Source organism: Neopelma chrysocephalum, unplaced genomic scaffold (assembly GCF_003984885.1).
Source record: "Neopelma chrysocephalum unplaced genomic scaffold, ASM398488v2 Primary Assembly neopelma1_164, whole genome shotgun sequence".
Classification (NCBI taxonomy): domain Eukaryota; kingdom Metazoa; phylum Chordata; class Aves; order Passeriformes; family Pipridae; genus Neopelma; species Neopelma chrysocephalum.
Genome location: NW_020897826.1, coordinates 579,223 through 605,725, shown reverse-complemented (window position 1 = coordinate 605,725; position 26,503 = coordinate 579,223). Strand labels below are relative to the sequence as shown.

The 26,503-nt window shown below is 45.8% G+C and overlaps 3 protein-coding genes across 17 annotated transcripts in view; all 3 read left to right on the top strand.

Annotated features, from left to right (window-relative positions):
* The window catches only part of MYO9B (myosin IXB), a 45,446-nt gene extending 33,721 nt beyond the window's left edge, over window positions 1-11,725 (top strand). For 6 of the 14 annotated variants that reach the window (XM_027701619.1, XM_027701617.1, XM_027701618.1 and 3 more), the window contains 19 exons: window positions 1-823; window positions 1,338-1,404; window positions 1,773-1,903; window positions 2,551-2,708; window positions 2,831-3,009; window positions 3,450-3,548; window positions 4,056-4,232; window positions 4,706-4,747; window positions 5,279-5,390; window positions 5,578-5,648; window positions 6,101-6,293; window positions 6,589-6,717; window positions 7,316-7,421; window positions 8,088-8,219; window positions 9,103-9,226; window positions 9,687-9,734; window positions 10,220-10,359; window positions 10,577-10,704; window positions 10,843-11,725. The exon at window positions 1-823 ends at the window's left edge or, in 5 of these variants, runs on beyond it. In XM_027701619.1, coding sequence (XP_027557420.1) covers window positions 1-823; window positions 1,338-1,404; window positions 1,773-1,903; window positions 2,551-2,708; window positions 2,831-3,009; window positions 3,450-3,548; window positions 4,056-4,232; window positions 4,706-4,747; window positions 5,279-5,390; window positions 5,578-5,648; window positions 6,101-6,293; window positions 6,589-6,717; window positions 7,316-7,421; window positions 8,088-8,219; window positions 9,103-9,226; window positions 9,687-9,734; window positions 10,220-10,359; window positions 10,577-10,704; window positions 10,843-11,279 — 3,296 coding nt within the window. In that variant the 3' untranslated portion in view covers window positions 11,280-11,725. Of the gene's footprint in view, window positions 824-1,337; window positions 1,405-1,772; window positions 1,904-2,550; window positions 2,709-2,830; window positions 3,010-3,449; window positions 3,549-4,055; window positions 4,233-4,705; window positions 4,748-5,278; window positions 5,391-5,577; window positions 5,649-6,100; window positions 6,294-6,588; window positions 6,718-7,315; window positions 7,422-8,087; window positions 8,220-8,665; window positions 8,813-9,099; window positions 9,227-9,686; window positions 9,735-10,219; window positions 10,360-10,576; window positions 10,717-10,842 lie in introns of those variants that run through there. The other 8 variants (XM_027701623.1, XM_027701620.1, XM_027701622.1 and 5 more) reach the window with 6 other exon arrangements.
* Window positions 11,726-12,187: 462 nt separating this feature from the next.
* On the top strand, window positions 12,188-17,486 carry USE1 (unconventional SNARE in the ER 1). The gene is made up of 8 exons (XM_027701624.1): window positions 12,188-12,357; window positions 12,499-12,548; window positions 13,117-13,195; window positions 13,665-13,817; window positions 14,043-14,061; window positions 14,783-14,813; window positions 15,051-15,213; window positions 15,443-17,486. The coding sequence occupies exons 1-8, from the start codon at window positions 12,256-12,258 to the stop codon at window positions 15,623-15,625; spliced, it is 780 nt and encodes a 259-aa protein (XP_027557425.1). The 5' UTR covers window positions 12,188-12,255; the 3' UTR covers window positions 15,626-17,486.
* Window positions 17,487-23,994: 6,508 nt separating this feature from the next.
* INSR (insulin receptor) overlaps window positions 23,995-26,503 on the top strand; it is a 59,326-nt gene continuing 56,817 nt past the window's right edge. The window contains exon 1 of one of the 2 annotated variants that reach the window (XM_027701649.1): window positions 23,995-24,076. In XM_027701649.1, the coding sequence (XP_027557450.1) occupies window positions 23,995-24,076 (82 nt within the window). Of the gene's footprint in view, window positions 24,077-25,747; window positions 26,416-26,503 lie in introns of those variants that run through there. The other variant, XM_027701650.1, reaches the window with a different exon arrangement.

Sequence of the window (26,503 nt, the reverse complement as noted above, 5' to 3'; positions counted from 1 at the left end):
CTCAGAATGAACAAGCTGAAGATCGAGCTCAGAATGAACAAGCTGAAAGCCTAGGTTCATCTGAAAACCTGAATTCATCTGAGATAGCCACATTACCCCAGAAGAACACCACAGAGGGCTCGGAGAAAGTAACCACCAGCCGGGAGAAGAGGGAATCCCGTCGGCAGAGGGGGCTGGAACACAACGACTTGCAGAACAAGCACGTCCTGTTGTCCTTCGAAGGACCATCTTCACTGTGCCTTGAGGAACAAACCACTTCTGAAGAGGCCCTGGAAACTGTTCCAGTGCCAGAGAAATCCACAGCACAAGATTATACTGTTCCTCAGGGAAGCAGTGAGGAAGAGAAAAGTCCAAGTGAAGAAAAAGCCCTTCCAGATACGCCACCATCAAGTGAGATAAAGGAAAGTGGTTCTGTTCCTGAGCAACCACCTGTATCAGAAGAGGGTGATGTGGCAGCTGATAGAACAAAAACACATGGGAATCAGAGTAACCAAATAAAAGGCAGCCAAAGCTTTAACTGCCCTGAAAGGCCCACAAATCTTGCACTGAATCTTCATAACATGTTGTCAGCTACTGGGAGCTTTCGGAGTCCATCTGACCCGTGGGCAGATAAAAACAAACGTCTTGGTCAGAGGGCAACCAAAGACCTGGATAGTCCCACTTCTTCTGCAATCCAGAGATATGTGGATGACCCAGAGAAGCTGAAGTACAAGAGGGAGAAGTGGAAAGGCAAGAGACAGTCTGATGCTGGTCAGAATGATGTGCTGAGTCAATCCTTGGATGGAAGGACACGTGTGGATAAGTCTCCTCAGGATCAAGTGGAGTAAGGGCAGCTTCCTTTTTATTTACTTTACAGAAAACAGATATCTGGAATGTTTAAACATAAATGGAGAATTCCTGGGAGCCTGGCCATATTATGGGAGCAAATGGAGCTATGAACAACTGGTTTTCCTTGGCTCCTAGTCCTGCAGGGAATCTGTTTTCAGAAGCTCACAAAAGATACAAAGCCTGCCTGGTTGAATTAAAATGGAGAGTCAGGGCTTTAGCTGAAGTAGAGTCTGGAGTGTATTTTCATGTGTCTTTTATCCATTGAAAACAAAATTTTAGTGAGCTGCAGTTTGCAACCATCATCCCTCTGATATGGCAGGAAATCTGACATTCCTGTCTTTTTTCACTTGTCCAGTAAATTTTGCATTTAAAAGTGAGTTGCAAGAGCTGATCAAGATTCTGTCTCAGATATAACATCGATATGTATGTTATTTAAAAGTTGTTAAATATTAAGGGGCTACAGACTTAATTAAAATATATATTCGGAAACTTATCCTGTAACATTGCAGGAAGAAGGGGAGTTCAGCTTCATTAAGTGATCTCTCAACACTGGCCCAGACTGTTGCCATGAATCAGGTACTGATGCTATTGTGTATATTTATGCCTAATTATCCTTGCTTATAAATATTAAAGAATTGTAAACAATTCTGTAGTATTCTGTGTGCCTGTGTTCCTTCAGGTTGAATTTTTTTTTTTGGTTTGATATCCATGTAAAAAAAAATCTTTAGCATATATTATACAAGAGTTTGAAAACTTAATTTTAAATAAATGGATCTGTGGTTAAAGCATTAAATATACTTGGATCTTATATTAGTATGCTAATATTTTTAGCTAAAGTCTTTTGTGTTGATGAAGCAAACTTTTTTTACCATTCTATTTTTTAAACCATTTAGACAATCTATTTCACTCACAATGTAGTTTTTGATGCCTCCTCTCTACTGTAGCAATCACCAGATATGATAGAAGAAGAAAAAGGCACCAAGAAATACCCTGTGCAGAAGAAGCCCAGTGACCACTTACCTACCTTGGACACGGCTGTTCCTGTGCAACCAGCGAGTCAGCAGGGAGATGCCAAGTATGTGCTGTGTGTGTGACTGGCCTGTCTTTGAGAAAATGGGGGAAAAAAGGATATTTTCCACTTGTGCTTGAATTGGGCATCTTGAGACTGCAGTTGTGGAGAGACACGTGTTGGCATCAGCTACCGGAGTGGCTGTTACTGCACTGTTGCAGTGGGCCTGATATCTGACCCTGCTAGGGAACAGCTTCTCTGCTTCTTGCATAACACTTGTCTTTGAACCGATTCTTTTTAAAATAAGAACCAATTTACGGCTCAGATCAAAGGTTCTTGTAGTGTAATACAACCCCAAGAGAAAAGCTGAAGAACCCAGCAAGCATGTGATGCCACTTCCCTGGCCTGCTCCTCCAGCTTGTGACACTCTGCAGCTTAGGGACTTCCTGAGCCAGAAATAGTGTTCTGGATATGGAATGTGTTGTCTCTGTGTGTGCTGAAAATTGTGCTCTAATCTAGTAAATATCAGAAAGTCCAGGTGTGCTTTCACATTGTCTTTCTTTTTTTGTGCTGCTCATTTTTCTTGCAGGTTGGACCTAAAATGTTCCTAATACAGGTTAATCCTGTTGTATGTAACTATTATGAGCCTGTTCTTGTAGCAGAACCAGCTTCCATTTCTAATGGGACACACTTGTATCTGCTTTTGTGTTCAGGTCTGCTTTTAAAAGTCCTTTGCGTAGACTTTTGGGGAAAAAGCCAGACAAGAAAATTCCAAAGGAGAGCTCTGATATGATTGAGGAAGGAGATGGCCTCTCCCTTGTATCTTGTGTCCTCTTTACAGACACAGGAGGAACTCAGAAAGTTTCAGAAGGTGAGTTTGTGTGATTTAACCCTTAGCATGCTGTGTCTTTTCTGTGAGGTTTTGCATGGCTATAGAGGAAACAAACTGCAGAATTCACCCTGATTTAATGTGCAAATTGATTTCTTTCCCAGCTTCTTCTGGGCAGCCAGGCCGCCCCCAGGCAGTGAAGGAGATCAGCAAAGCAAAGAAGAACAGGACCATAAAGATCAGCAAGATCTCGAGCGTGTCCCAGAACTGGCGAGCGTCCATGGTCCGCGAGATTGCAAATGCCAATGAGCTGAAACACCTGGATGAGTTCCTCCTCAACAAGGTAAGAGGAGGTAAAATTCAAATCTATGTTCACTGGTTGTGTGGAATTTTAGAGCCTACTTTTCTAGCTACAAGTTTTTGTCATAATTTAAAGCAAAGTGGAATTGATTGGATGTCTTGACTGAGTTAAGTCTGTATTAGGGCCCTTCCTATTCCATTCTTGAAGTCTCTGAATGCATTATATTGCATTAAATACTCAGGCCATTCATGTTAGTTCTTCATTTGTTTACAAATGAATGGGCAGCAAAAGTTGTATTGAAAAAAAAAAAGCATGAGTTGTAAGGAAATATTTCTCTAGAGCTGAACTACTCGACTCTCCCATTTTGTATCATCAGCACAGTGTATTAAGAAACATTGTTTTAAATAATTGGAATGGAAGCTCAACTCTGGTGGGGTGTTCTTGTTTTAATGACATCTGATGCAGGTGTATTTGTCTTCTAGATCAATGACTTACGCTCCCAGAAGTCTGGTGTTGAGTGTTTGTTTTTTGAAGCTACAGAGAAGTTTAGAGGAAACATCAAGACCATGTACTCTGCTCCTGTAAGTAGTTAAGTCTCAGTAAAGGAAAGTTGGCCAGCAATAAATGAGTTGAGTGTGCAGGTTAAAGGCTTGGCCTGCAGCTCTTTAACAAAGCAGTTCAGCAATTCTTAGTGTAAAGTTCAAAGCTGAATGTTAGACTCATGTTACAGTTCTGCTGTAATCTTAAGCAGATTTCTTTGTTTCCCTTTTCACATTCACTCAGCCATAAATTTATTTTTAGAAATGGACGGATTTTGCTGTCTTCAGCCTCTTAATGCTGCTGTGTTTAGACACCAATGAGAGGTGCCAACAGCTTTTCCAGTATCCTTCTGACACTGCCTTGTCTCAGCCAAGTGCTGTTGGACAGTGCAGTAGACAAGTCTGTGAACTTGTTTCTGTCATGGGCTGTTATCTTTGACTTTGATCATGGCTGTGCTTTCTCACCTCTGAACTTAAACACATTAAAATATGAAATTGCCTCAACACTATCCAAAAAGACTGTCTTACAAGTATTTTTCCCTTCTCTAGAATGGACAAATCCATGTTGGCTACAAAGATCTGGTGGAAAATTACCAGCTTCTAGTTACAAATCTGGCCCAAAAAAGAGAAGAGAAAGAAGTCAAGCTGGTTTTGAATCTCTTCCAATCCCTTCTGGATGAATTCATCAGAGGATATACAAAAAAAGACGAATCTGAGCAGCCCAAGGTATAAAAGTTATTCTGTTACTGGCTTATGGGATGATGAAACACTGTTACTGTCTCAGCATAATGGTTACCTTAGAAACCTTTTCCAGAGCATTCTTTGTTACTTGGCAAACACTTGCCATACACACATTATGTGTGTAGCAAATTCTGATTGCTGATACACCTTTTTGGAATTGTTAATCTTTTAACTTTCAGATTCTGAAGATGTTAAGAATAAGTGTTTGTGCATTTTCTTTGATAAAAACATAGGAGTTCTCTGGAGGTTTGAGAGCTGGAATTGCTTTGTCATCAGGCAGTGAGCTCAGCTGGTTTTTAGGAAGTTGGTAGTGTGAGCTCAGACAACCCAAGCTGAAGCTGCAGGATAGTGTCTCAAATGTCTGGAGGTGAAGTAGAGCCTGGGAAACTCAATAGCATAAAAAGGGAATGGAATATCTGAATTTCAAAGACTAACAGCGGTTTTGTATTCTGCTGCAGCAAACCAAAGCCCAGAAGAAGAAACGAAAACAAGATCGTGCAGTGAGTACTTTTTTTTGCAATAGTCCAAGTCCTCAGGTGCACTCACAGAACACAAACACCCTTGGAAGAGTGATTTTTGTGCTGATGTTCTGTTTTATTTTGCATACTAATTCACTTACCTCATACGAAGATGTGACATGATATAAAACTGTTCTTCATAAATCAGAAATCTTGCTTTTATGCAGTGATTGGTGGTACTCAAACATTTTCTTGCTTGTCCATAGCACCTTTTAGAAGCCAATGGCTTTCTCAATAATGGACTATTTAAAGGAAAACAGCTATTGAATAGTAACAACAAACTAGAGCTCATGTATTGCACTGATGAACTTTAAGGCAGCAAGCTAATTATGAAATGATCCAGCAAACTCAACTGCCTTAAGATAGGGTGAAATTTGGTTTTCAAGTTCAAAGCCTTCAGTTGTAAATTAAAATAAAGTGGAAAATCTGATACAGGGTAAATGGTTTTATTAAAAATAATAATGATTTTTAAAAGGCAAAAACATTCACTAATTCCTTTCTGTCTCCCACCAGATTGAAGAACACAACGGCCACGTGTTCACAAACTACCAAGTGAGCATCCGGCAGTCATGTGAGCACTGCTCATCCTACATCTGGCCCATGGAAAAAGCTTGTCTGTGCAGTGGTGAGTAAACACCCCTCAGCCTTCCTGCTTAGGTTACCATATGTGCAAACTGCTTGTAACTTTGGCTGCTACAGATGGGCCTTAGTGAACAGTACATGTGGATTATATAGGCAGTGAATAAAACAAGGTGCTAATGTGTGTTTTAATGTGATTTGGATGCTTGTAACAATTGCTCCTTTCTCTCCAGTTTGCAAGTTGACTTGTCACAAGAAGTGCATGTCCAAAATCCAGAGCAGCTGTACCTCCTGTGGGAAAAAGGTAAGGCCTGTGGATCTGGGATGGGGTTCTGTGGTACCATAAGTTTTGCATGCAAAACACTGCCTTTGTTTCTCAGCAAAGGAACAGTGGATGTCCCGGCACTGAACAAAAATCACCTAAACACTTCCCTTCTCTGCATGTAGTCAGGTGCAGCTCTGCACGTGCAGAGACAGAACATTCTTCTAAGAGGTGATGCTTGAGCTAATTTGGGAACTCTTCTTTCAGAGTGTGTGTGCAGTGTTGGACAAACTGATAAAGAAATCCTTCAGTGTGAACCATAAGCATTCTTTATTGCTGCAGCTCAGGAAATCTGCCTTATGCCTTGCGTGTAGCAAGCTAGAATAAAACACTCAGCTTTAGTTTCTGGAAGCATAAGATAATTGTAGCATGAAACAGTGGAATTTCCTAGCTTGGGAACAGGATTCACAGTACTTGGCCTGTATCTGTTCCAGAATGAGCAGGATGCAGAACCACGACACTTCGGAGTGAGTGTGAGTTCCCTAACCAGCGAGAGGAACTCGGTCCCTGTTGTCATGGAGAAGTTGCTAGAGTATGTGGAGATGCACGGGCTCTACACAGAGGGGATCTACAGGAAATCAGGGTCAGCAAATCGGATGAAGGAGCTCAAACAGTTGCTGCAAGCAGGTCAGGCACACTTGTCCACCCTTTGGACTTCCTTGCGATATCAGCTTTCCCTGCAATTCTCTTCTATCTGAAAGTATCTGGCATGTTCTGGTGTTTTAAAAACAGCTTTTTGGTGACCATGCAGGCTGTAGTATTTTTGTTGGCTGCCAAAAGCTGCTTAGTACCTCTAAATTACTATCTTTTGTTGGTTTGTTGTTTTTTTTCTTTTCTTCTGAATTGCCACTCGGATTCTGTCAGTGGGAGAGTTGAATTGTAAGGAGGAATGAATTGCTCTAAATAAAACATTCCTTTTCAGATCCAAACTCAGTGAAGCTGGAGAATTACCCGATTCACACCATCACGGGGATCCTTAAGCAGTGGCTGCGGGAGCTGCCAGACCCACTGATGACATCGGCGCAGTACAATGATTTCCTCCGAGCTGTAGGTAGGTTTTAAAATAATTTTTTAAACATTTCTCCTTTAACTCATTATGCTCTTGGGAAAAGAAACTATTAAGATGCTCATGCTGGATAAACAGCTCTTTCCAGTGCACTTACAGCAAGGATTTTAGACATTTTATGTAAAACACTTTTCAGGGAATTTCTCCTCTAACTTACTTCATCTTGCTTCGAGATTCCTTTTTTTTTGGGGGGGGGAAGGGATTGTAGCATAATATCACTATACAGCTGCTCTTTCTGTAAACAGTGAGATTGTAAATAAGTTGCCTTTCATGCGTGTTTTTTCCTCTTTGATGGTCTAAACCAGATCTTAATATCCAGATATCCCAAATCCTTAAATTCTTTTAACTTCAGTGGGATTAGGGCATCCTAAATGTTGTTGTAGGTCTTGATCAGTCACTTGATGATTAACAGCAGCAGCATTTGAAAATGCAGGACAATTGCAGTGCCATGAGGGGTGCTTTAACATTCAATTATAACAGTTGGTGAATGAAATGACAGTGAGACTTCTAAGAATTTGCAAATTTTAGCTTTCCACTAGCCTTGCAGAACATTTATCACCTTGTGCTTTCTCCCTTTGTGCAGAACTACCAGAAAAACAGGAGCAACTCTGTGCCATTTACAGTGTCCTGGAACAGCTCCCACAAGCAAATCATAATACCCTGGAGCGACTCATCTTCCATCTTGTCAAGTAATGAGTGTAATTACTTCATTTGTAGAGAAACTGTGTGACTCTTAAGTGCTTCTTGGAAGCTTTTTAAAGCCTTAAACTCCTTAAGTGTTAGTGTGGGACTTGTGCTGCTGGTTTAGACATGAAAGAATTGAAGTTGATAATTGTGCTTGAGGACAGATGCAGGGTAACTTCTACAACCTGGTGTGTTTGGATCAAATCAGGTAAGAACAACTTTGAAGATAAGGTAGATCTCACAGTCTTGGTGAATCATCTGAACACCAGGATTTATACAGATAGTACGTGATGAAGGATGAACGTATGTGAGTCTTAGGAGCAGGGATAAATGGTGCTGGAAAAGGGGCTGCTCTTATCCAAGGAACTTGAGGATTTTCCAAGTGCCCTCTGAACATGGTTCTTGGAGATGAAACACTGAATCACCAGACATACTTCGGGAGGCTACCAGACTAGTTTAACCTGGGTGACTCCCTGGTTCTTTTTCTGACGCACAAAATTTTGTCTACTTGTGTGAAATAATTCTAACGGGTTTTTTTGAACTGCTATGTGCACTGAGTGCCTGAGAGGCCTCCTTGCATGTTATTTGGGAACTCTGGCAAGGTGGGATCAGGTTGCTTGCATTCTAGCAAGGTTTGCTTAAAATCTCTTTTCCTGAATGTTCGATTTCAGAGTGGCTTTGATAGAAGATGTCAACCGTATGTCACCCAACGCCTTGGCCATTGTGTTTGCTCCGTGCCTGCTGCGCTGTCCGGATACCTCTGACCCCTTAACCAGCATGAAGGACGTTTCAAAAACAACCATGTAAGTTTTCGCAGTCTGCTGAAAAGTACTTTCTCCAAAAAAGTACTTTAGAGTGGGATGGAAGACCAGTACCACTGCCTGCATTTGTTATGACCTTGTTCATATCAAGCTGAGAAACTGAGGGTTAAGAGTTGCTGAATCCTGGCTCTGCTGGTGCTGCCAATTTATATGCCCCTCTCAGACCCTCCACCTGTCTCCAGTTCACAAAGCATGAAGTAGGATGACTTAGAAGTCTTAAATATCAGGTTTGTGTTTTACATCAAGATAATCTTTTGGGTGGATTGTACATCAATCATCTGTTTTGCTGAGATACGAGCCATAATAAACAATATGATATAGAGTTAAGCTGTCTCCTGTATACATGAAACTCCCTGATAATTTCTTCTGTGTTGTTCCTTGAACTGGGAAAGGGTCTGTCCTTGATCCTCTCTGTTCTCACCCTGCAGCAGCTCTGGCTCTCTGAGTGCCCCTCGCTGTGCATCTGCCTCCAGTGAAAACAGAGTTTGAAAAATGACAGCTTTTTGTAACTTTTTACTGACCACAGAGGTGGAAAAGGGCAGTTGCAGATTCATTCTGTGCCAGCACAGGGAAGACAGCAGAAACTCTTGGCAGCCCTGTCTGCTCACCACTGTGTACAGTCAGCGTAGGAGGCTCTGGTTATCCCAGGAGAAACATGTGCCTTTGCACTTAACCATTACCTGTTCTGCTTGCTGTGTTGGACTCTCCACCCTGTCACCCTGCAGTGCCACCTGTAGGGGATGTGTTGGGACACTTTGTGTGTGACGAACACTCCCAGGCCAGGAGAGGCATCTCATCCCACCATGGTTGTTCCAGAGCTTTTATGGTATGAGGCTGCTCAATATGCTCTTGCCCTTTTTCCCAGGTGTGTAGAGATGCTCATAAAGGAACAGATAAGGAAGTACAAGATAAAAATGGATGAGATCAATCAGCTGGAAGCAGCAGAGAGCATCGCTTTCCGACGGCTCTCCTTGCTCCGGCAGAATACAGTAAGTATTGAAATAAACCCATTATCCCCCCAGATCTTGGGGAATGAAGTACTACTTATTTATCCTGTCCCTCTCATTCAGTAAGTCAAAAATCAGTTGCAAGATAAGAAGAAAAGGGATTTGGACTTGCCCAAAGTAGGACTTGCCCAAGGAGCTGTAGGTAGGAGCTAAATATACAGCTGGACTGGAGTCTGATAAATGAAGGGTGCAGAGGTGTGGGGATCTGCTCTTGCAGTGATCAAAATCTATTCCCATATAATTCCATCAGTAGAACTAAGACTGAGTCTCTGACATGGGAAAGGAGTTCCTTCACTCCAGAGATGGCTGGTGGGCAAAAATATGCTGTGTTCTAGTAGGGCAAATAAACTTATTCTTTGCTTTTGTTGTACTGATTAAAACCAACCAAACTGTGTCTGATCAGAAGCGGCATATAGTTAATTTAGTCTCCATCTCTCTCTAGCTCTGGCCTGTAAAACTTGGGTTCTCTTCCCCTTACGAGGGGAAGCTGGTACGTACAACTGCCTGGGTGTAGTGCATGGGCTTTTCTTATGGTACTATTGCATGACTAAAATACTTATTACACATGCTGTAACTTGGGTTTAAACACTCTTTTAAACAATCAAGACTGCATGTATTGGTGCAACTTCCCACCCCCAGACTGCATGCAGGGCTGCTGGCCTGTTCTGTCCTCACCTGATATTTTATAGACGCTGCATGTAACTTTTATTGGATTTAATAATATTACTTATAAGTGACTACTAAAACTAAGCTGAGGCTGACAGATCAAAAAAGGTAACAAAGCCCCAGAAACCAGGTGAATAGGAGATTTTCTCTTTCTCTTTGAAACATTTGTATGGATAACTAACAGCTCTTCATTAATTCCCTCAGCCTTTCCTTTGACCTACTCATTTGTCTTCTACTCTGAAACTTGCAGACCAAGACTTGTGTAGCTGCTTGTAACTGAGAAGTGTTACACATGAATTTGTCTTGCAGAGTAAAAGCTCTCAGGTCAAAGGAAATGACAGTGGCACCTCAGAGCTGGACTCGGTGCGTGAAGATGAAGAAGTTTCTGAAGCCAATAACCGGGAAAAGGAGATTCTCATCGATCGCATACAATCAATAAAAGAAGAAAAGTAAGTCCCCCTTCACCTGGGTAGCATAAAAGCAGAATACTTTTTGTCCAAAAGGTTCTAATTCTGTTCTGTAGAGGGGAAAGGGAAAATACAAAGGACTAGCTGAGAGAAAATACCACAAGAATTAATATTTAATGACTACATACTTTACCTCTGAATACGAGCTTGTGTTAGAGACATTGTCTCGGTTGAGTGTTCTAGCCTGTGTCTGATCCAGGGAGGACATAACTTACCGGTTACCCGAGCTTGACCAGCGGGGCTCTGATGAGGAAAACGTGGACTCAGAGACGTCAGCAAGCACAGAGAGCCTGCTTGAGGATAGGACAGGCCGGATGGATACCGAAGGTCAGTATTAAGGTAGTGTGTGCTTTTTTTTATTCTCCATCTTCTGCTACATACAGCCAGGTGAGCAGATGTTATCTGCTCACGGTGGCTTGTATCAAGTTACTGCTATCAGTCTCTAAGTGTCTTGTTTCTGTAAAGCAATTATTGGATTACACTGCCGTGCTCAGAGCTCCAGCCTGCCTGCCAAAGACATTTGCAAAGTGCCTTCTCTCCCACAAACCTCTTCACATTCCTACTCTGCAGCCCTGGCTTCAAGGCGCAGATACTCTCTAACACTGTCCAAGATGAAAGTGCCCCGTCGAACTCCAGTGATGCCAACAGCAAATATAAAACTCCCTCCTGGGATGTTCAAATGTACAGAATCCCAGGATGGAGTTTCTGCTAACAAGGAGTCTCAGGTGGTGAGACATAGGGAGCAGCCAGCAAGGCGGACTGACAGCATCCAATCGGTATACATTGCACAAGGGTCTGCACTGGCCCACGCTCAGGAACTCGTGGATGAATATGAACCAACTGCAAAAGTCAAACGGAGGTTCTCAGATCCTTATTCTCACATTCCCTGTATGGAGAAGTGAAATACTTCAGCTCTCTGGACTTTTTTTGAAGTTGACTGCAGCTTTTGGCTTTAACCCTTTGAAGGCTGTAAACTTATCTTTAAGTGGCTGCCAGGAAGGCAACCTGGAAATGTACAGTACTGTAAAGGTTCAGCAAGGTTGTTTAAAGCAAATATTTTCCACTTTAAATTAAAACCTTGCAAAAAACCTAAAATTTAATGCTGAGTAAAATATGTGGGTTGAGTGTACAGGAAACAAGCCCCCCCAGTTCTGCTGCCGTGCCTTTTTCCATTTGTCTTACAATGGGCTCTCATGGGACCAACAGTGAGTTTAGGTCAATGTGTGTTGCCTTAATTTTTTTAATGACAATTTTCTGTGTGGTTTACAGAACTGTTTAACGTAATAGCCTTAACTGAGACCAAAATGTATAAAGAAGTTTATTAAAATGTTGCACTTTTAAAAAAAAATACACGTGTTAGTTTATCAGTGTCTGTCTAATGAGCAGTTCACTCCGAGGGGAGCCTTTAATCGGTGTTGCTGCCTTTATGAAGTACTGATAAAGGATGGGGAAAGCTCTGCATGGGAGAAGCACTAACAAGGCTCTGGTGGCACCGGGGAGGGTTTTGGTGGTCTTGGAGTAAACCACAAGCCTGCATGGCGCTGCCTCATCCTCCCCACCCCTCACCTGTGTGCGGGGACACACCTGAGGGCGAGGGGCCATCGTTCATTATCGCTTTGAAGCCGCCTCTGTGCCCCGGCCCCTCACGGGGCTGCGCCACGTTGGGGTGAGAGAAGAGAGCTCAGCCACCACAACGCCCCGAGCTGCAGCCGCCCCTGTGCACCTGCGCAGGGGTTGCTTTTGAGGGGTGGTTTCGGGTTGATTGGGGGTGTTTTTTTAAATAAACCGGGGCGGTAACGCCCGCCCGGCACTTCCCTTCCCGCCCCTCGCCCCGCCCCAAGATGGCGAGCGGCGCCTGAGGGAGGTTCCGGTGCCGCCATGGCCGCGACGCGGCTGGAGCTGAACCTGATGCGGCTCCTGAGCCGGTGCGAGGCGCTGGCGGCGGAGCGGCGAGACCCCGAGGAGTGGCGGCTGGAGAAGGTGAGGCCGCCGGCCCCTCCGTCCTGCGGCACCGCGGGGCGGCCCCTCTGTAACCCGCGCCGTGGTGTTAAACCCACCGCCTCTGCCACACCAGGTGTTTCTCCTTAATGCTGTCGCTTAAAGCCTTATTTTTCTCCTCAGTATGTGGCTGCGCTCGAGGACATGCTGCGGGAGCTGAAGAAGCAGTCGAGGTGAGCGCTCTGAGTCCCTGAGTGCCCGTTGTGGTTTTGTGGTTTAGAGGGAACGGCTTCAAGTTGTGCCAGGCGAAGTTCAGGTTGGATATTAGGAAAAAATTACTCACTGAAAGAGTGGTTAAGCGTTGGAACGGGCCGCCGAGGGATGCGGTGGGGTCACCATCCCTTTCAAGTGTTCAAAAAGAGTAGACGTGGCACTTTGTAATGTGGTTTAGTGGGAATGGGGGGATTCAGTCGAAGGTTGGACTTGATGATCTTGGAGGTCTTTTCCAACCTTAATGGTTTTGTGATTCAATAGTAATCTTATCTGTAAGTTGCCATAGCCCACAAACACCCCAGTATATTCTTCCCTGTGGAAATGCCTGTGCTCTGAGCTCTTGTCTTGGAAAAGGTGATTTGCAGAGGGTTGCAAGTGTGTTCCTATCCTGAGGCTACATCTATTAAAGATGCTTTTTTGAAGAACCATGTGTTGGTTTTTTCTGTCTTATTTTATTTGAAAAGTCACCTGAACAGTAGAAAATGCCAGTAACTTTTGGTTTTCTTGGGTATCTTTCAACTCCAATAGCAAGCCAGCCCCAGAACTGCTGAATGAATACTCTCGCAAAGTGGACTTCCTAAAGGGACTCCTAGAAGCTGAAAAATTGGTAAGATCTACTAGTTCAGCTTGAAAAGACTTCAGTGTTCTCTGCTTATTTCATCTTATTGCTTAGTTCCTATGTTGACCTTTATCTTGTATCTTAAAATAATAGTTGTTAAAGTCTTACTAGGCAGCCCTTGTAAAACTGTGAATAAATGTATTGGCTCCAGGTTTTGTTAAAAGGAGGTGTTTTATGAAATCTGAATCTTCTTTCCTCCTTTTCAAAAGCAAAGTACAACTTGCCTACATCCTTCTCACTCCTTAGCTATGAGATGCAGGGGCAGGCACCGTCCTTCAGCCTGACCTCTCTGGATGGTGCCATGTGCACCTGGAGAGCTGGGAAGAAACAATAAGCTGGATTTTAGCTAGTGGGGTACAGTCAGTGCTGCTGAAGGATGAGGGTGATCACACACCCAGGTGCCTCACATTGCAGAGTGTGATATCCGTGACTTTTCACTGCTCCTTCCCACTCACAGTCCTCATCAACAGAGAAGGCTCTGGCAAACCAGTTCCTGGCCCCCGGGCGGACCCCCACTACAGCCAAGGAGAGAACCCCAGCGACCAAAACAGTCCATCTGCAGACCAAGGCTCGCTGCACAGGCCAGATGAGGAGTGAGCTGCTTGGTACAGTAGGTTTGGTGCTGCTGCTTTGCTGCTTTACAGATTGTCCTTCTTGCCTTCAGCTGCCTTGGGTGACTGTGCCTGAGCTGTGTCCCAGCCTGGGTGGGCAGTCACCTTTTTTCCGGTTTGGGTGGTCTGAATCCTGGACACAGGCACTGTGCCAGGCCTGCAGGGCTGTCTCTTACCAATGACCCTTTGTAATCTGCTGTTTTGGTTTTCTTTCTGCCTCCCAGGACCCTTTGGCTACCAGTGGTGAGTTTGATGTGTTGTTTTCTCTAACTTTAGTCAACCTGAGTCTTACAAGGAAAGGAGGAGGAAAGTCAGGTGTTAGAGGTTGCCCAGAGTGTATTTTTTAATTTAGTGGCTCACCTTTTTTCAGTATAGATTTTAAAAACACACTAAACGAAAACCAGATGAAAGCAGAAGTGTTATCAATGGTAGCAGGGACTTGCAGGAACCTCTTTTTGTAGAATTTGTACAGAAACAGACATTCTAATTACAGAATTAGCAAGGACAGTTTACCTTTATTGTTGCTCCTGTTCCCTTCTGCTTTGAGCAAATCCTGTGATTTTGGGCTCTTGGAGTAGGCGGTTCCTCTGGAATACACAGCCATGTTTTTCATGTAGGGAACTGGGAGGAATTAATTTGTAGTTTCCATGGCTACTGTTACAGTGGCTGGAGCTGGGCCAATCTAACATGTCCTGAAAGAACACCAAGATACACAGGGCTTAAACCCTGCCCTCAGGGATGTGATTCATCTGGGGTTTTTTCCCTCTTTTGATGTTACATGTCCTCTTTTCCCTGCGGAGAGTAGGTAGGCATTTGACATCCATATTCCTTGGGACAGAAGCCAGGTAGGATTTGGACAGATGAAAATCCCTTACAGAAGACTTGTTTTTTCAGCCCGTGATTGCATGGGAATTTATAACATGCTAAAACACGAATTAAATTGTTTTTTTTTTTTTTTTCCCAGATTCTGAGGAGTTGAACATAAGGAAGCGGAAGTAAGTTAAAATTTCTCATTCCAGTGCTCAGCATTTTGGAAACTACTTTCCCAATGGTCTTTAAATCCCAGATGTACCTTGATTTGGGTGAAGTGTTAGATAGAAACCAAACTGTAATGACTTCAACTGATTTAACTGGCCTTGTTGTACCGTAGAGTTGCAGAATCTGAGAAAACCTTGGGAGATTGACCCACAGGGAAGTACAAATCCCTTTTTTTTCCCCTTATGCACTTGCAGAGGCCTCCAATCAGATGAGAAGCAGTCGGCAGTGGAGCTGGATGCTGTGCTGCAGCACCACCAGGACATGCAGGAGAAGCTGGCTGAGGAAATGCTCAGCTTGGCTCGCAGCCTCAAAAACAACACCCTGGCTGCACAGAACGTGATCAAACAGGACAACCAGGTAGCACACCTTGAAGCTGTAACCCCTCAGCTTTCCAACCCAGAGGGTTAAAGTGCTCATAAGTGAAATCCTGTACCTATAACTCGATTCCAGGTGTTATTAGAGTGGGGAGACTGGAGGCAATACCTGTCTGCTGCTGTGTGTGGTTGAACATTTCCTCTGTTGGAGGAAATGTCAACCAGCACATGCAGCTCTGAGTCTGACACCGTTTGCTCTCTTCGCTCCACAGACACTGTCCCATTCCCTCAGGATGGCAGACCAGAACTTTGAGAAGCTCAAGGATGAATCCGACCGCCTGGAGCAGCACGCGAAGAAATCGGTCAACTGGCTGCTGTGGATAATGTTAATTGTAGTTTGCTTTATATTCATCAGCATGATTCTCTTCATCAGGATTTTCCCCAAATTAAAATGATGCTTTTTTATTTCATTTAAAGCTGCCAGCAGTGCAGCTGGAAAGCTCAGGTGGTGTGAGAACTGTCAGCAGTCAATGTCTTTGCCACTTGTCATGTCCTTAAAGAGGCTGTCCAAGGCCTACCTGCCCTTGCATTCCTTCCTTGTGCAGGCTTGGTTTCATGGGGAAGGTTTTCCACACTTGGATACTTGGCTACTTCTTACCTGGTGACTGTTGTTGCTGATGAGAGTTTACACGGAGCTGCTGACAAGGTCTTTAATGGACACATACGGTCAATTTTAATGTGGTCGTGGTAAATGTTACGACTCCTAAAAGGCATTTAGTCAATACGAATATAAATAACAGGTGAAGTCTTACACTCTTTCTTCACAGCTTTTCTGTACTGACCTAGGACTTGCTGCCAACAGGATATTTAATTTCAGCTCTGTACATACAGAGCTGTAGGGGCGGGAAGAGAATTCTGCCGTTGAGGTGGTTGCCTGGCTCAGATTCAGAGTTATCAACAGGTAACCTCAGGCTCACCTTTTTCCCAGATGGATATTTGGGACTTAGGACTTCACAGTCTTCTCCAGTTTAGACTTATAGGTCTGGAGTTGCTGGCTGTTGCAATGTTTGCTTCCCTTTCGTATGTGCAAATGTTCTCACTTCTCATTGTTATGTTGACGCTGTTGCACGAAGAAAACACCATGACCTTGCACCACAGAACTGTAAACACAGAACCCCAGGTGGCACAGACCTCACCTGTGCAAACATGTTTTCACTTTAAGATGAGGGCAAAAGGAAGGTGGTGTCTTCAAGATGGAAGTAATAATTACAAAAATACTCAACCTTTCCTTTTTGAGACAAATCATTCTGGTCAAGAGTGTTCCTGTCAAACGTCTTCTTAAGGGTTCATTACGGTAAAACAGATAAACTAGAATTAATATTTTTAAAACACTGGTATTGCTAGAAAAACTTAGAGCTTGCAGTAAAGCAAGGTTTATGTGACAGTGTAAGTCTTTGTAGGCACTTGTGGTAAGCGGAAAGCAAACCCTTCTGCAGCTGTGCTGGTGTTCGTGGAGTCCTCCTCTGGGAAGGGTCGGTGTTCAGGAGTGAGGTGTGTTCCACGGAGGAGGGGAGGGCACCAGGTGACCCCGGGTGTGCTTTGGCCATTTGTGTTGTTGTTAGGAACCACCAGATGGGTGTTCCAGGCCTGGCTGGTGATCCCAGCAGCCCCAGGCCAGGAAAAGGTAGGGAAAGAGCTGTTTGTCACTGTTGGGTTCTTATGAAAATCTGGCTTTGCTTTGAACACATCCCAAAGCACCAGGCTGTGTGTTGGAGCTGTGCTCTGTCCTATCCAAACCCAGCTGCGGTAATGAGGAAAGTTAGCACTTTTTACATAAAAGTATTTCAGTTCATTTAACAGGATGTTTGGTATTTACTGTGCCATTCACTTACAGAATCAAATCAATAAATATAATATGAAATACAGCATTTTATTTCCAGCTACTCAGAAATCTGTTGTGATACACTCCCTTTCAAGCAAATTCATTACTTACCTCAAACTTTATTATAGAGATTTATAGTTGTAACAACAAATTTATGGACATTCCTACTTTTCCCAGTTGTTTTCTTCCACTGTAACGTTTGACATTTCACTGTGCTTCGTTAGTCAATGCTGTGTCATCAAATTATTTTTCAGTTCTAATTGTTTACTACTTTCCCTGCAGGCATTTCAGTGCTGAGCTCTTCTCTTAGAGGCTGAATGTGGTGCTGGAATGTTTTTTGTGTGTGAGATTTTTTGGGATGCAACATTAATGCTTCACAGTCTATAACATTTTCCTCTTTATTTCTTGAAATAAATTTTTTCTAGCTTGCAAAAGATTTGGTGCATCATTGCAGACAAGTTTAAAGCTGAATTGCCATCAGCCATGTATTGCCTGTAATTTTTGGCACTTAGAAATTAGGAGCTCAGTTGGAAAGACCTGAAAGGGAACTATCAGTAACAGCTTGTCCCCAAGAAAACATCCACCCCTCCAAGTCATAGGAGCTGCCTTACAAAGAAGCCTGCACAGAGTGAGTTCAGAAACTATTTAACTTTTGACCGTTAACGCTTCATGGGTGTTTGTTATTTTGAAGGATGAACTGCCAGGATTGAACCCTGTAACTAGTAACACCTTTTGTTATCTCGAGTGGCCGTTAAGCACTGAGCCTCTGCTTCCTGGGGGTTCTCTGCCTGCATGGAAGAATGTTCCCTTCTGCCCCAATCCCAACCGATCCCTTGTCTCAGCAGCCGGTGATCCCTGCACACGGGGTCGTTGTCTTGGCTTCTCTCGAGTTCATTTAGCAATTACAGTAATTCAACACCCCTTTGAAGATGGGTGCCGGTAGTATTTAGAATAAACAATGACTCAAGGCTTTGTGACATTTCCCAGATGAATGACAGCTTTTATTTTTGACTAACCTATGAGGGGTGGTGGACGCTCTGCTGCTCCAGCTCCATTCCATGGCACAGGGCTCTGATGTGCTGCTCTCCACAGAATAATGTTATATATAGAAATCACTCTCTGTGAGAGTTGCCTAACTTTCCCAAAAGCTTGGGAAATCCAGATGGAGAGATGTTTATCAGGCACAGGGCTGGGCCCTGCTTGGCTTCTTGGCAGACTACCTACTTTGAGACAGCAAGGAAAATGAAATGAAAAATCTTTTGGAGGTTTGGGTCACATCAGGCTGGTGAATGCACTGATTCAGAGTCTGGCAGCAGCAGTAACTCTGGGTCAGTCTAAGCTTTTCTGGCAAACATCCTTGGTAGCAGAGACTGTCTGTTACAATGCTCAGTGTTTAAGCAGTATCCTCAGTCCCAGCCAGATTGGATGTTCTGGAAGGATTGTGTACAGGTGATAGGCTGGAATGGCAGGAGCAGAACGCTGGATATGAAGGCTCCTGTGGCTGGGCAGTCCCAGCTTGATTTGGGCACATGTTCCCTGGGGTTTACTTTGCAGTTTCTGTGCACCAGACTTGAGAGGCTGTGGGCAGCTTTCCCAAACTGGCAGCTATTGTGCCAAAAGGGAGTTATCTTGTAAAGAGTGAAAATGAGGGAGTGGGCAAGAGCAGGTTTCTGCTTCTGACTGTTCACTGTGACACTCCCTTCTCATTGTCTGCTCTAAACGTGCCATTAAAGCTCAGAATTGAGTCTTGTGATTAATAGTTGCAATCTAGTTTCTTTTACGGAAGAAATCCTTCCCTGTGAGGGTGGGGAGGCCCTGGCACAGGTTGCCCAGAGCAGCTGTGGCTGCCCCATCCCTGGAAGTGTCCAAGGCCAGGTTCGACAGGGCCTGGAGCAACCTAGTCTGATGGAAGATGTCCCAGCCCATGGCAGTGGGGTAGAATGAGATGAGCTTTAAGGTGCCTTTCAACCCAAACCATTCTAGGATTCTGTGAATTGGGAAGAAAAATGTAACCACAATGCTGTAGCAGCTGGGAGCAGATCCTAAACGTCCTAGTGTGCAGCAGAGTCCTGCCTGAGGCCATTCCTGAGTCCTGCAGCCTGTGCAGGGGCTGGCTGGCAGCTCCTGCCCTGACCTGCCCCCTTGCTGAGGCTCCGTGTGCTCTCGCCCTGTGTCCCACTGAACAGGAGTGACATTAAACCCCGCTGGACCTAAATCAATACCACCTGTCACATGATGCCACCGTGACATTTCTGGCATGAGCGCTCCCTCTAATAGGAGCTGGAAGTGGGAAGCAGCAACAGTTAGTGAATAATGGATCAGATATGCCTGATTTGTAACATTTACAGAGAGAGGGCGTGTCTCCCAGCAACAGAACAAACCGGTTATCAAACGGGAACTGGGAGTTCTCAGTTGTCCAAAATGCAGCTTGTGAGCTAAAGCAGTGAGGAGCACCAAGGGTTTGTGAATCCCCGCTGCCAGCGGAGCCATCAGTCCCTCCAAATTAGACCCTAGATCAACAAAAACATGTAAGGAAATACAGAACCAAAGAAGGAGGGGGTGAGCTGTGGATAGAACTGGTGTAGCCAGTGGGTGTCCTGGAGCCTAGTGTGCCTGCGCTGTGAGTTGTGACACGGCTGCAGCCGCTGCCTCGCACGTGGTGGCTGATAAAGAACAGGGTGCCTGGCAGCAGGTTGTGCAAACCACACGTGGGGCTGGCTCAGGGTAGGGCAGAAGCTGTAGGGAAGGATGGAGGATGAGGACAGTCTGTCTGACTGTCTCACATCTGGGCCCCGCTCATGTAGTTCTTTCGAGTTGAAAAGTTCGATGCTGAATTAGACTAAAATGTTCTGACAAGGAATGGAAAGTAAATCTAATATTGCATTTGCCTCTGTGACATCCAAAAATCAAACTGAACAAACCCAGAAATGGACAAAAAAAAAGATAAAATAAGGCAGTGCTGCCGTTGGCCACGGAGAGCTGTGATTTCCTTTGCATCCTCCATCTCCAGGGTCTTTGACCTGCATGTAGCAGAGAGATGCCCTCTGCCATTTTCACCTTGGCCAAAAGTTTTATTTGCTCATGTAACAATAGAATTCTCCAGAAGGATCTGACAGTGTTTCCTGTTGCAATAGTAAAAAAGCTGGGACTTGTGTCCTTAGCACGTAAAGTGACCGGATCTCCATCCTCTGAGCCTTCTCCCATCGAGGAGAGAAAAGTCACTTATCGGATTTGGTGTGGACGGAAGGAAGGGTAAGAAAGGAACTCTGTCAATCTGTGATGTGAAATATTTTATATTGAGAGATTTGGCAAATGGTTCTGTGTGACTCTAAACAGGATGAGATAATTTTCCAAGGTCAGCTCTCCTGTACTCTCAGCTTTAGGTTTAGTCACCAAGAAGTCAATTCTGTAACCTTTGCAGCAACATCCTGCCAGTGAAGTAGAGACTTGGCTGGTGTTGGCTTCAACAGCAACTCTGCTGCATCTTCAAAGGACAGGAGGCTGGATAATATGAGTTCTGCACAGTGAGAAACTTGTGGGTAGGAAAGCATGTCTGGAAATCAATAAAAACAGAGCAACCTGAGTCATGAGGTGACTCTTCACCCAGGCAGTTGCAACCTGTTGTTAAGAGAAGGCTACTACTGAGTGGGTGAAGCAGAAAGGGAGAATTCTGGCCCTCAGCTCAGCCTCCTGCTGTGTGGCTTTGGCTCCTGAACTGGTTTTCAACTGTTTTGTTCTTTAAACAGAACTGGTACCAATGTAACTTCTTGGCGAGTCAACTGCTCTAAAGCTCCTTTTGGGCACAAAGTTTGTGTTCCTTAACTATTCCTTGACTGATTAACTAGCAAGGAACTTTATTTTGTATGACTAAACCCACCCAGCCTAAAACCACCCACGTGTGTTTGGTTCCAGTGTACAGAGAGAAAGATATGTTCAGTTTTCAAAGTGTGAAGCTTTCAGCAAATGCTGGTGATGGGGAAGCTGAGCCATGTTCTCTCCATGTCCACTTGTGTCAGTGTAAGGATGTCACTGCTGAAACATCAAGCTGGTTTACAAAGTCATCTTCCCTTTTCATTCCTGCAAAGGGGGTTCCTGCTCCAGGGATGCGGCTGCCAGGGATGGGCTTCCAAGGACTTCAGTTCCTGGCAACATTGATCTGGAGGGGCTGGGATCTGTTAGGAAGTTGGTACACTTGGGTTGATTTGATATGGAAGCATCTTTAGGGCAGAGCAGTAGGGCTTTGGACAAGAGGGAATGGCTTCCCACTGCCAGAGGGCAGGGTTAGATGGGATATTGGGAAGAAACTCTTCCGTGCAAGGGTGGTGAGGCCCTGTCACAGGTTACCCAGAGAAGCTGTGGCTGCCCTGTCCCTGAAAGTGTCCAAGGCCAGGTTGGATGAGTCTTGGAGCAACCTGGATTGGAAGGTGGAAGGTGTCTGTGCCTATGGCAGAGGGTGGGACTGGATGGGCTTTAAGGTTCCTTCCCACCCAAACCATTCTGTGATTTAAATAAGGAATGAAACAAACCAAAATAAATAAGTCTTTGTGGGTTCAGGTAGGTGGATACACTCTATTGCAAGTCTCTCTGTATTTATTTTATTAGGAGGATGTAGAACTGAACCCCCATGGGTTGTAAGTATCACAGTTCATAGCAGACACTTAACCATTGAGGAGAGAAAGAAATGTGACTGTTGTCAATATTTAATATACCAAACTACTGATTTTTAGTAGTTCCTTGAATCAGAAATGAGAGAAGAGCCTGCATTGCAGCTGTTAGGAAAAAAAAAAGAGTAAGCAGGTGTTGGCTTAGTTTCTTTGCACCCACATTGCTCCTGTTGGTTTATCTGATTGCAAACCAAGTGCGCTGTAGCGTGATGAATATGTAGCAGTGAGTGTACGGGAAAGATGCTGGAAAGATTGCACCCCGATGTTCTTAATCAGTAATTAGAAACTAAAAATAGTATTTTAAGAAAAGATAATAAATCTGTAGCTGTTAATCCTCCTGTGCCAATGTGTAAGCTGATATCATTATTACATGAAAGGCAATAAGAACATAAGTGAGTAAGCAGGAAGAGATTGCTATTAGAGTCAGAGTATAAATTCCACATAGCCCGAGCTGTCTAGGTGATGTTTGGCTCTGTCTGTTTTATGCAAAGTCTACAGTCATAAAGCAGGTTAATTTGCAAGCAGAGAAGGCATAGTTTTGTTGTTTATTTCCATTCCTTAACTGCCCTTACTTCCTGAAGTATTCCAGGATGAGTGATGTTCCCAATCCCTCTGCACTTGTGAGCTCGAGGCAGCAGTGTGGATTTGGGAAAATGGACAGAAATGGGGGAAATGCCTTCCCATGATGGCGGTTCTGACACACAAAAGGGCTGAATCAACAGATCCTGTGCTGTGCAGACACGCATCTGCTGTGCTGATGACAGAGAAAGCATCCCCACTTAGGCAGAGCCTTTCATCTCAGCATTTAAATAGTCTGCAAATGCCAAGATGGAGTTATTGTCACACAGGTACTATCCCAGCTAATCTTGCTTATGCTGGTCAGAGCAGGCCCTCAGCCTTGCCCTTTCCAGTAGGGAAACCTCAAACAACGTCAGGGAGTGAATCACAGCAACGGAGCCCTGATTTCACTGACCTCCTTCCGCTGTGTCACAGCCCTGTGACGACTGCAGTGATTCTTTATGTGAAGAAGTAACACAAATTATTTAAAGGGTGTAAACCCATAGTGCAATTCAGTGTCCAGACACAGGAGCTGAGGCACAGTGACCTGCTGGTCACTGCTGGCCTGCCCCAAGGCTATTGAGTGAGCAAAGTGAGATCTGTTGTAAGCTGAAGATGGTAAGGGAAAGATTTTAAAGAAGCATGTCTATTTACCAAGCATATTTGGATTTTAAAAAACCTTTATTCCAACAGTCTATAACTCATTTGTCTTGCAGAAATGGCTGAAAGCAAGAGCCAGATAAAATTACTGGAAGTTGCCAGGAAACGTACTGTCATGGCTTAGCGTGAGCACAACGCAGAGATGATTAAAAAAGGCACCAAATGGTGAATCCCAGAGGAAAAAGAACCAGAAATCTGCAGTGGCTCTTTGGGCTCTGTGCTGGTGAGTGGGCAGTGCCCTCACCCCAAGCTCTGTCCAAGGGGGGCTGGGGGCAATTCATCCTCTCCAAATGCCTTATGGGAGGAGGAGGAGGGACACGGGCACAGCCAGGGGCAGCAAGATAGGATCATACAATCATAGAATGGTTTAGGGTGGAAGGGACCTTAAAGCTCATCTCATTCCACCCCCTGCCGTGGGCAGGGACACCTTCCACTATCCCGTCCAGCCTGGCCTTGGACACTTCCAGGGATGGGGCAGCCACAGCTGCTCTGGTAAAACCTGTGCCAGGACCTCACCACCCTCCCAGGAAACAATTTTTCCCCAACATCCAACCTCAACCTCCTCTCTTTCCATTCGAACCCAGGGCGTGATGCTGCTGCTGAACCGCCCCGTTTTACTCTCTCAAACGCTACCGGGGCTACAGCGGCTCCCCATCAGCGGGTCTCACAGGCGGCCGGGGATCGCAGGTGGATGGACCGAGGGAGGGAGGGATGATGGACTGATGGTGCTGCTGCTGCCGCCGCTCCTCCCCCGGCCCGGCCCGTCCCGTCCCGTCCCGTCCCCGCCGACTCCGCGCCGCCTCTTGCCGCCGCCCCGCTCCGCTCCCAGCTGACGGGGGCAGCCCCTTGTTTACTGGCCGGGGCGCCGCCGCCAGCCCGGCCTGCGCTGGAAGGGGCCGCCGGGCCGGGGCCGACAGCACGGGCAGGGAGGGGCCGGCCGCTATAAAGGGGGGGCTCCGCGGAGCTCCCACCGGCGATGCTCGGCCGGGCCCGGCCCCCGCGCCCGCCCCGCGGGCTCTGATTCGCGCCGGGCGGCGGCGGCCGCGGCGGAGGCGCGGGGATGGGAGCGAGAGCGGCGGCCGCGGCGGCGCTGGCCGTGGCCGTGGTGCTGGGAGCCTGGTGCGGCCGCGGCCGCGGCGAGAGTGAGTCGGGGCCGGGAGAAGGGAAGGGAAGGGAAGAGGAGGGGGCGCCGGCGGCAGAGCGGGCCCCGCCGTGCCCTTTGTACCTGCGTGGGGCCCGCGGGCAGCGCGGCCGCGGCCCCGGAGCGCTCCCGGGTCACCTTCACCCCCCGGTTCGGGAGGGCCCGGCGGCCGCCGGGGTCGGAGGGGGGGACGGCACCGGGAAGGGCGGCGGCGGCCCCGGCCCGCACGGGGGTCGCTCACGGAGCGGGCGGCGCGTCCCGGCCCGCGGGGCCCCGCTATGGGGCCGGGGGTCACGGGGGCCGCGCCCGGGGCAGGCGCGGGGGAGGGCACGGCCCCCTCCCCGCGTTCATTCCCCGGGCTCCTTCCCCTGATCCCTTGCCCCTGATTCTCTTCCTTTGAGCTTCTTCTCCGGTTCCCTCCTCGGGTCCCCCCACCCCCGTCCCCTTCCCTGGCCCCCCTCCCTGGTCCTCTCCCCGAACCCTTCCCCTGGTCTCCCCTCCGTGGTCCCCGCTCCCTGGTCCCCCACCCCAATCCCTTTCCCCGGGTCCCCTCCCCGGGTCCCTCCTCCCTGGTCGCCCTCCCCGGTTCCTTCTCGGGTCTGTCCCCAGTCCCCTTCCCCGGTCCCGTTCCTGGTCCCCTCTCCAGCCCTCTGCCCCCGCCGCTCCTCGGCCGCCTCAGAACCGGCTCCGGTTTCAGGAGGGTTTAGTGTGGCCCGACGGGGGGGTTTTGTCTTTAACCACTTTTGGGTAGTGGTGCCAAATCCCCAGGTATAAAGGGGGGAGAGCTCCGAGGGGATGGTCTGTGTTTACGCAGGGGCTTGTAAAAAAGAAAAAACGGGGCGTAAAGATGTTGGGGTGGAGGTCACAAGCTTGTTGAACCCACGGCTGGCTCGAGGTTAAGAATTACGAGCTGTTTTGGTGGGTTACGTTAAATAAACTTGCTTAGGAAATCCTTTTAATTAGAGGTTCTTTAATTTGGGGTGATTTATACAGATTTTTTAACAAAAGGGAAATATTTATTTAAAGACAGCTGACTGGATCTGTGGATCATCTCTCCCATAGACAATCTGCTTGTTAACATTCCCATTGGAAAAGGTGGTAGCAAGAGAATCAGTTCAAGTGTAGACAATCCAGTGATGGACATTTTTGGGATGTGAATGGTATTCAGGGAATAAAGCAGGATTTATCCATAAAACAGCCTCTTTTTCCAGCAGTAGGACAAATTCCATATTTCAAAAATACCCCAGTTTCTTCCTCATATATGTTTTTATGGTCAAAGCCTTAAAAGAGGCTGGTGGCTCAGTGTTACCTTGGGAGGGTCAGTCCCACTGGTGTGGGCAAACCTGCCCCTTACCATCAGAGGGATGAAAAAGGCAGTTGACATATAGCACTAATAATAAATAAATACATGTACAGCTTGAGTCCAGCAGTTTCTAATTTGAAAATGTTATTATTACTGCTACAGTGAAGCATGTTATTTAGTTCTTTATTTAAATCATATTTGTTTTTTGGGATGCAAATGTGTTTATGATCTTAACTCCATAATCTTTGCTGTGTTACTACTTGGTGGGATTACTACATGCTCTTGAGTTCATGGATGGAGAAACAGAAGCACAAGATACCAAAGCAAAGTCTGGGCTGGAATATTTTCATATCATTCATACAGCGCAAATACTTTGTAAAGTATTTTGCAGACAATTCGGACCATCAGGTCCCTAATTCAAAAGGTTTTCAGCTACTGTGGTGCTTGACTCACTTTTCTGGGAATGATTAGGTCATGGAGCTCTCTGGTGGGGATGGAAAACAACCCGGACCCGAGAGGGCACCAGCCTGGCTCAGAGGGGAAATGCACCTACAGGAGTTGCATAAGCAAACAAATTGTTCCCTGAGCAACGGGGCTGATGAGAGCAGCTTTGGTGGAGCCCTGTATTCACACAGACAGGCCTCGAGATAATGCTGTTTTCCAGTGACAGTATTCCCCCTATCCATAGTTTTCCTTGTGCCCCATGTCTTTCCCTTCCCTTCTCCCTTTAGACAGCAGCAGTTTGGGGGAAAGCAGCATGTAGAATGTGTAGGTGGTTCAGAAGGCAAATGGAGTGGGTGGTTTACATTCACACTTACATCCTTTGGATGCAGACACTGAGTTTTCCCTCCTCAATCCATCCCTTAAGTGTTTTAGGAATACTCTGTGTGAGAGCTCTCTTCCTCTCTTACATGAGACTGAAGGTAGTTGGTGAGTTCAGAAGTTACTGACACAAGCAGAAACAAGGGTTAAGGAAAGGAGACCCAACCTGTGCATAAAATGAAGATCCATACGTCTTGTTTGGGGAAGAAAAACAGGTTTGTGTATTTTTTTATCACTGTGTAAACATAATGCAGCTTCTTGAAATAAATCTCACACATGAGTCATGCCTGTCAGTTCATTAGC

Excerpts from the sequence above, each read along its gene's own strand:
- USE1 (XM_027701624.1), top strand. The coding sequence starts at position 12,256 with ATGGCCGCGACGCGGCTGGAGCTGAACCTGATGCGGCTCCTGAGCCGG. Across the intron at positions 12,549-13,116 it reads GAGCTGAAGAAGCAGTCGAG|CAAGCCAGCCCCAGAACTGC; the intron begins GTGAGCGCTCTG and ends CAACTCCAATAG. Across the intron at positions 15,214-15,442 it reads TGATCAAACAGGACAACCAG|ACACTGTCCCATTCCCTCAG; the intron begins GTAGCACACCTT and ends TTCGCTCCACAG.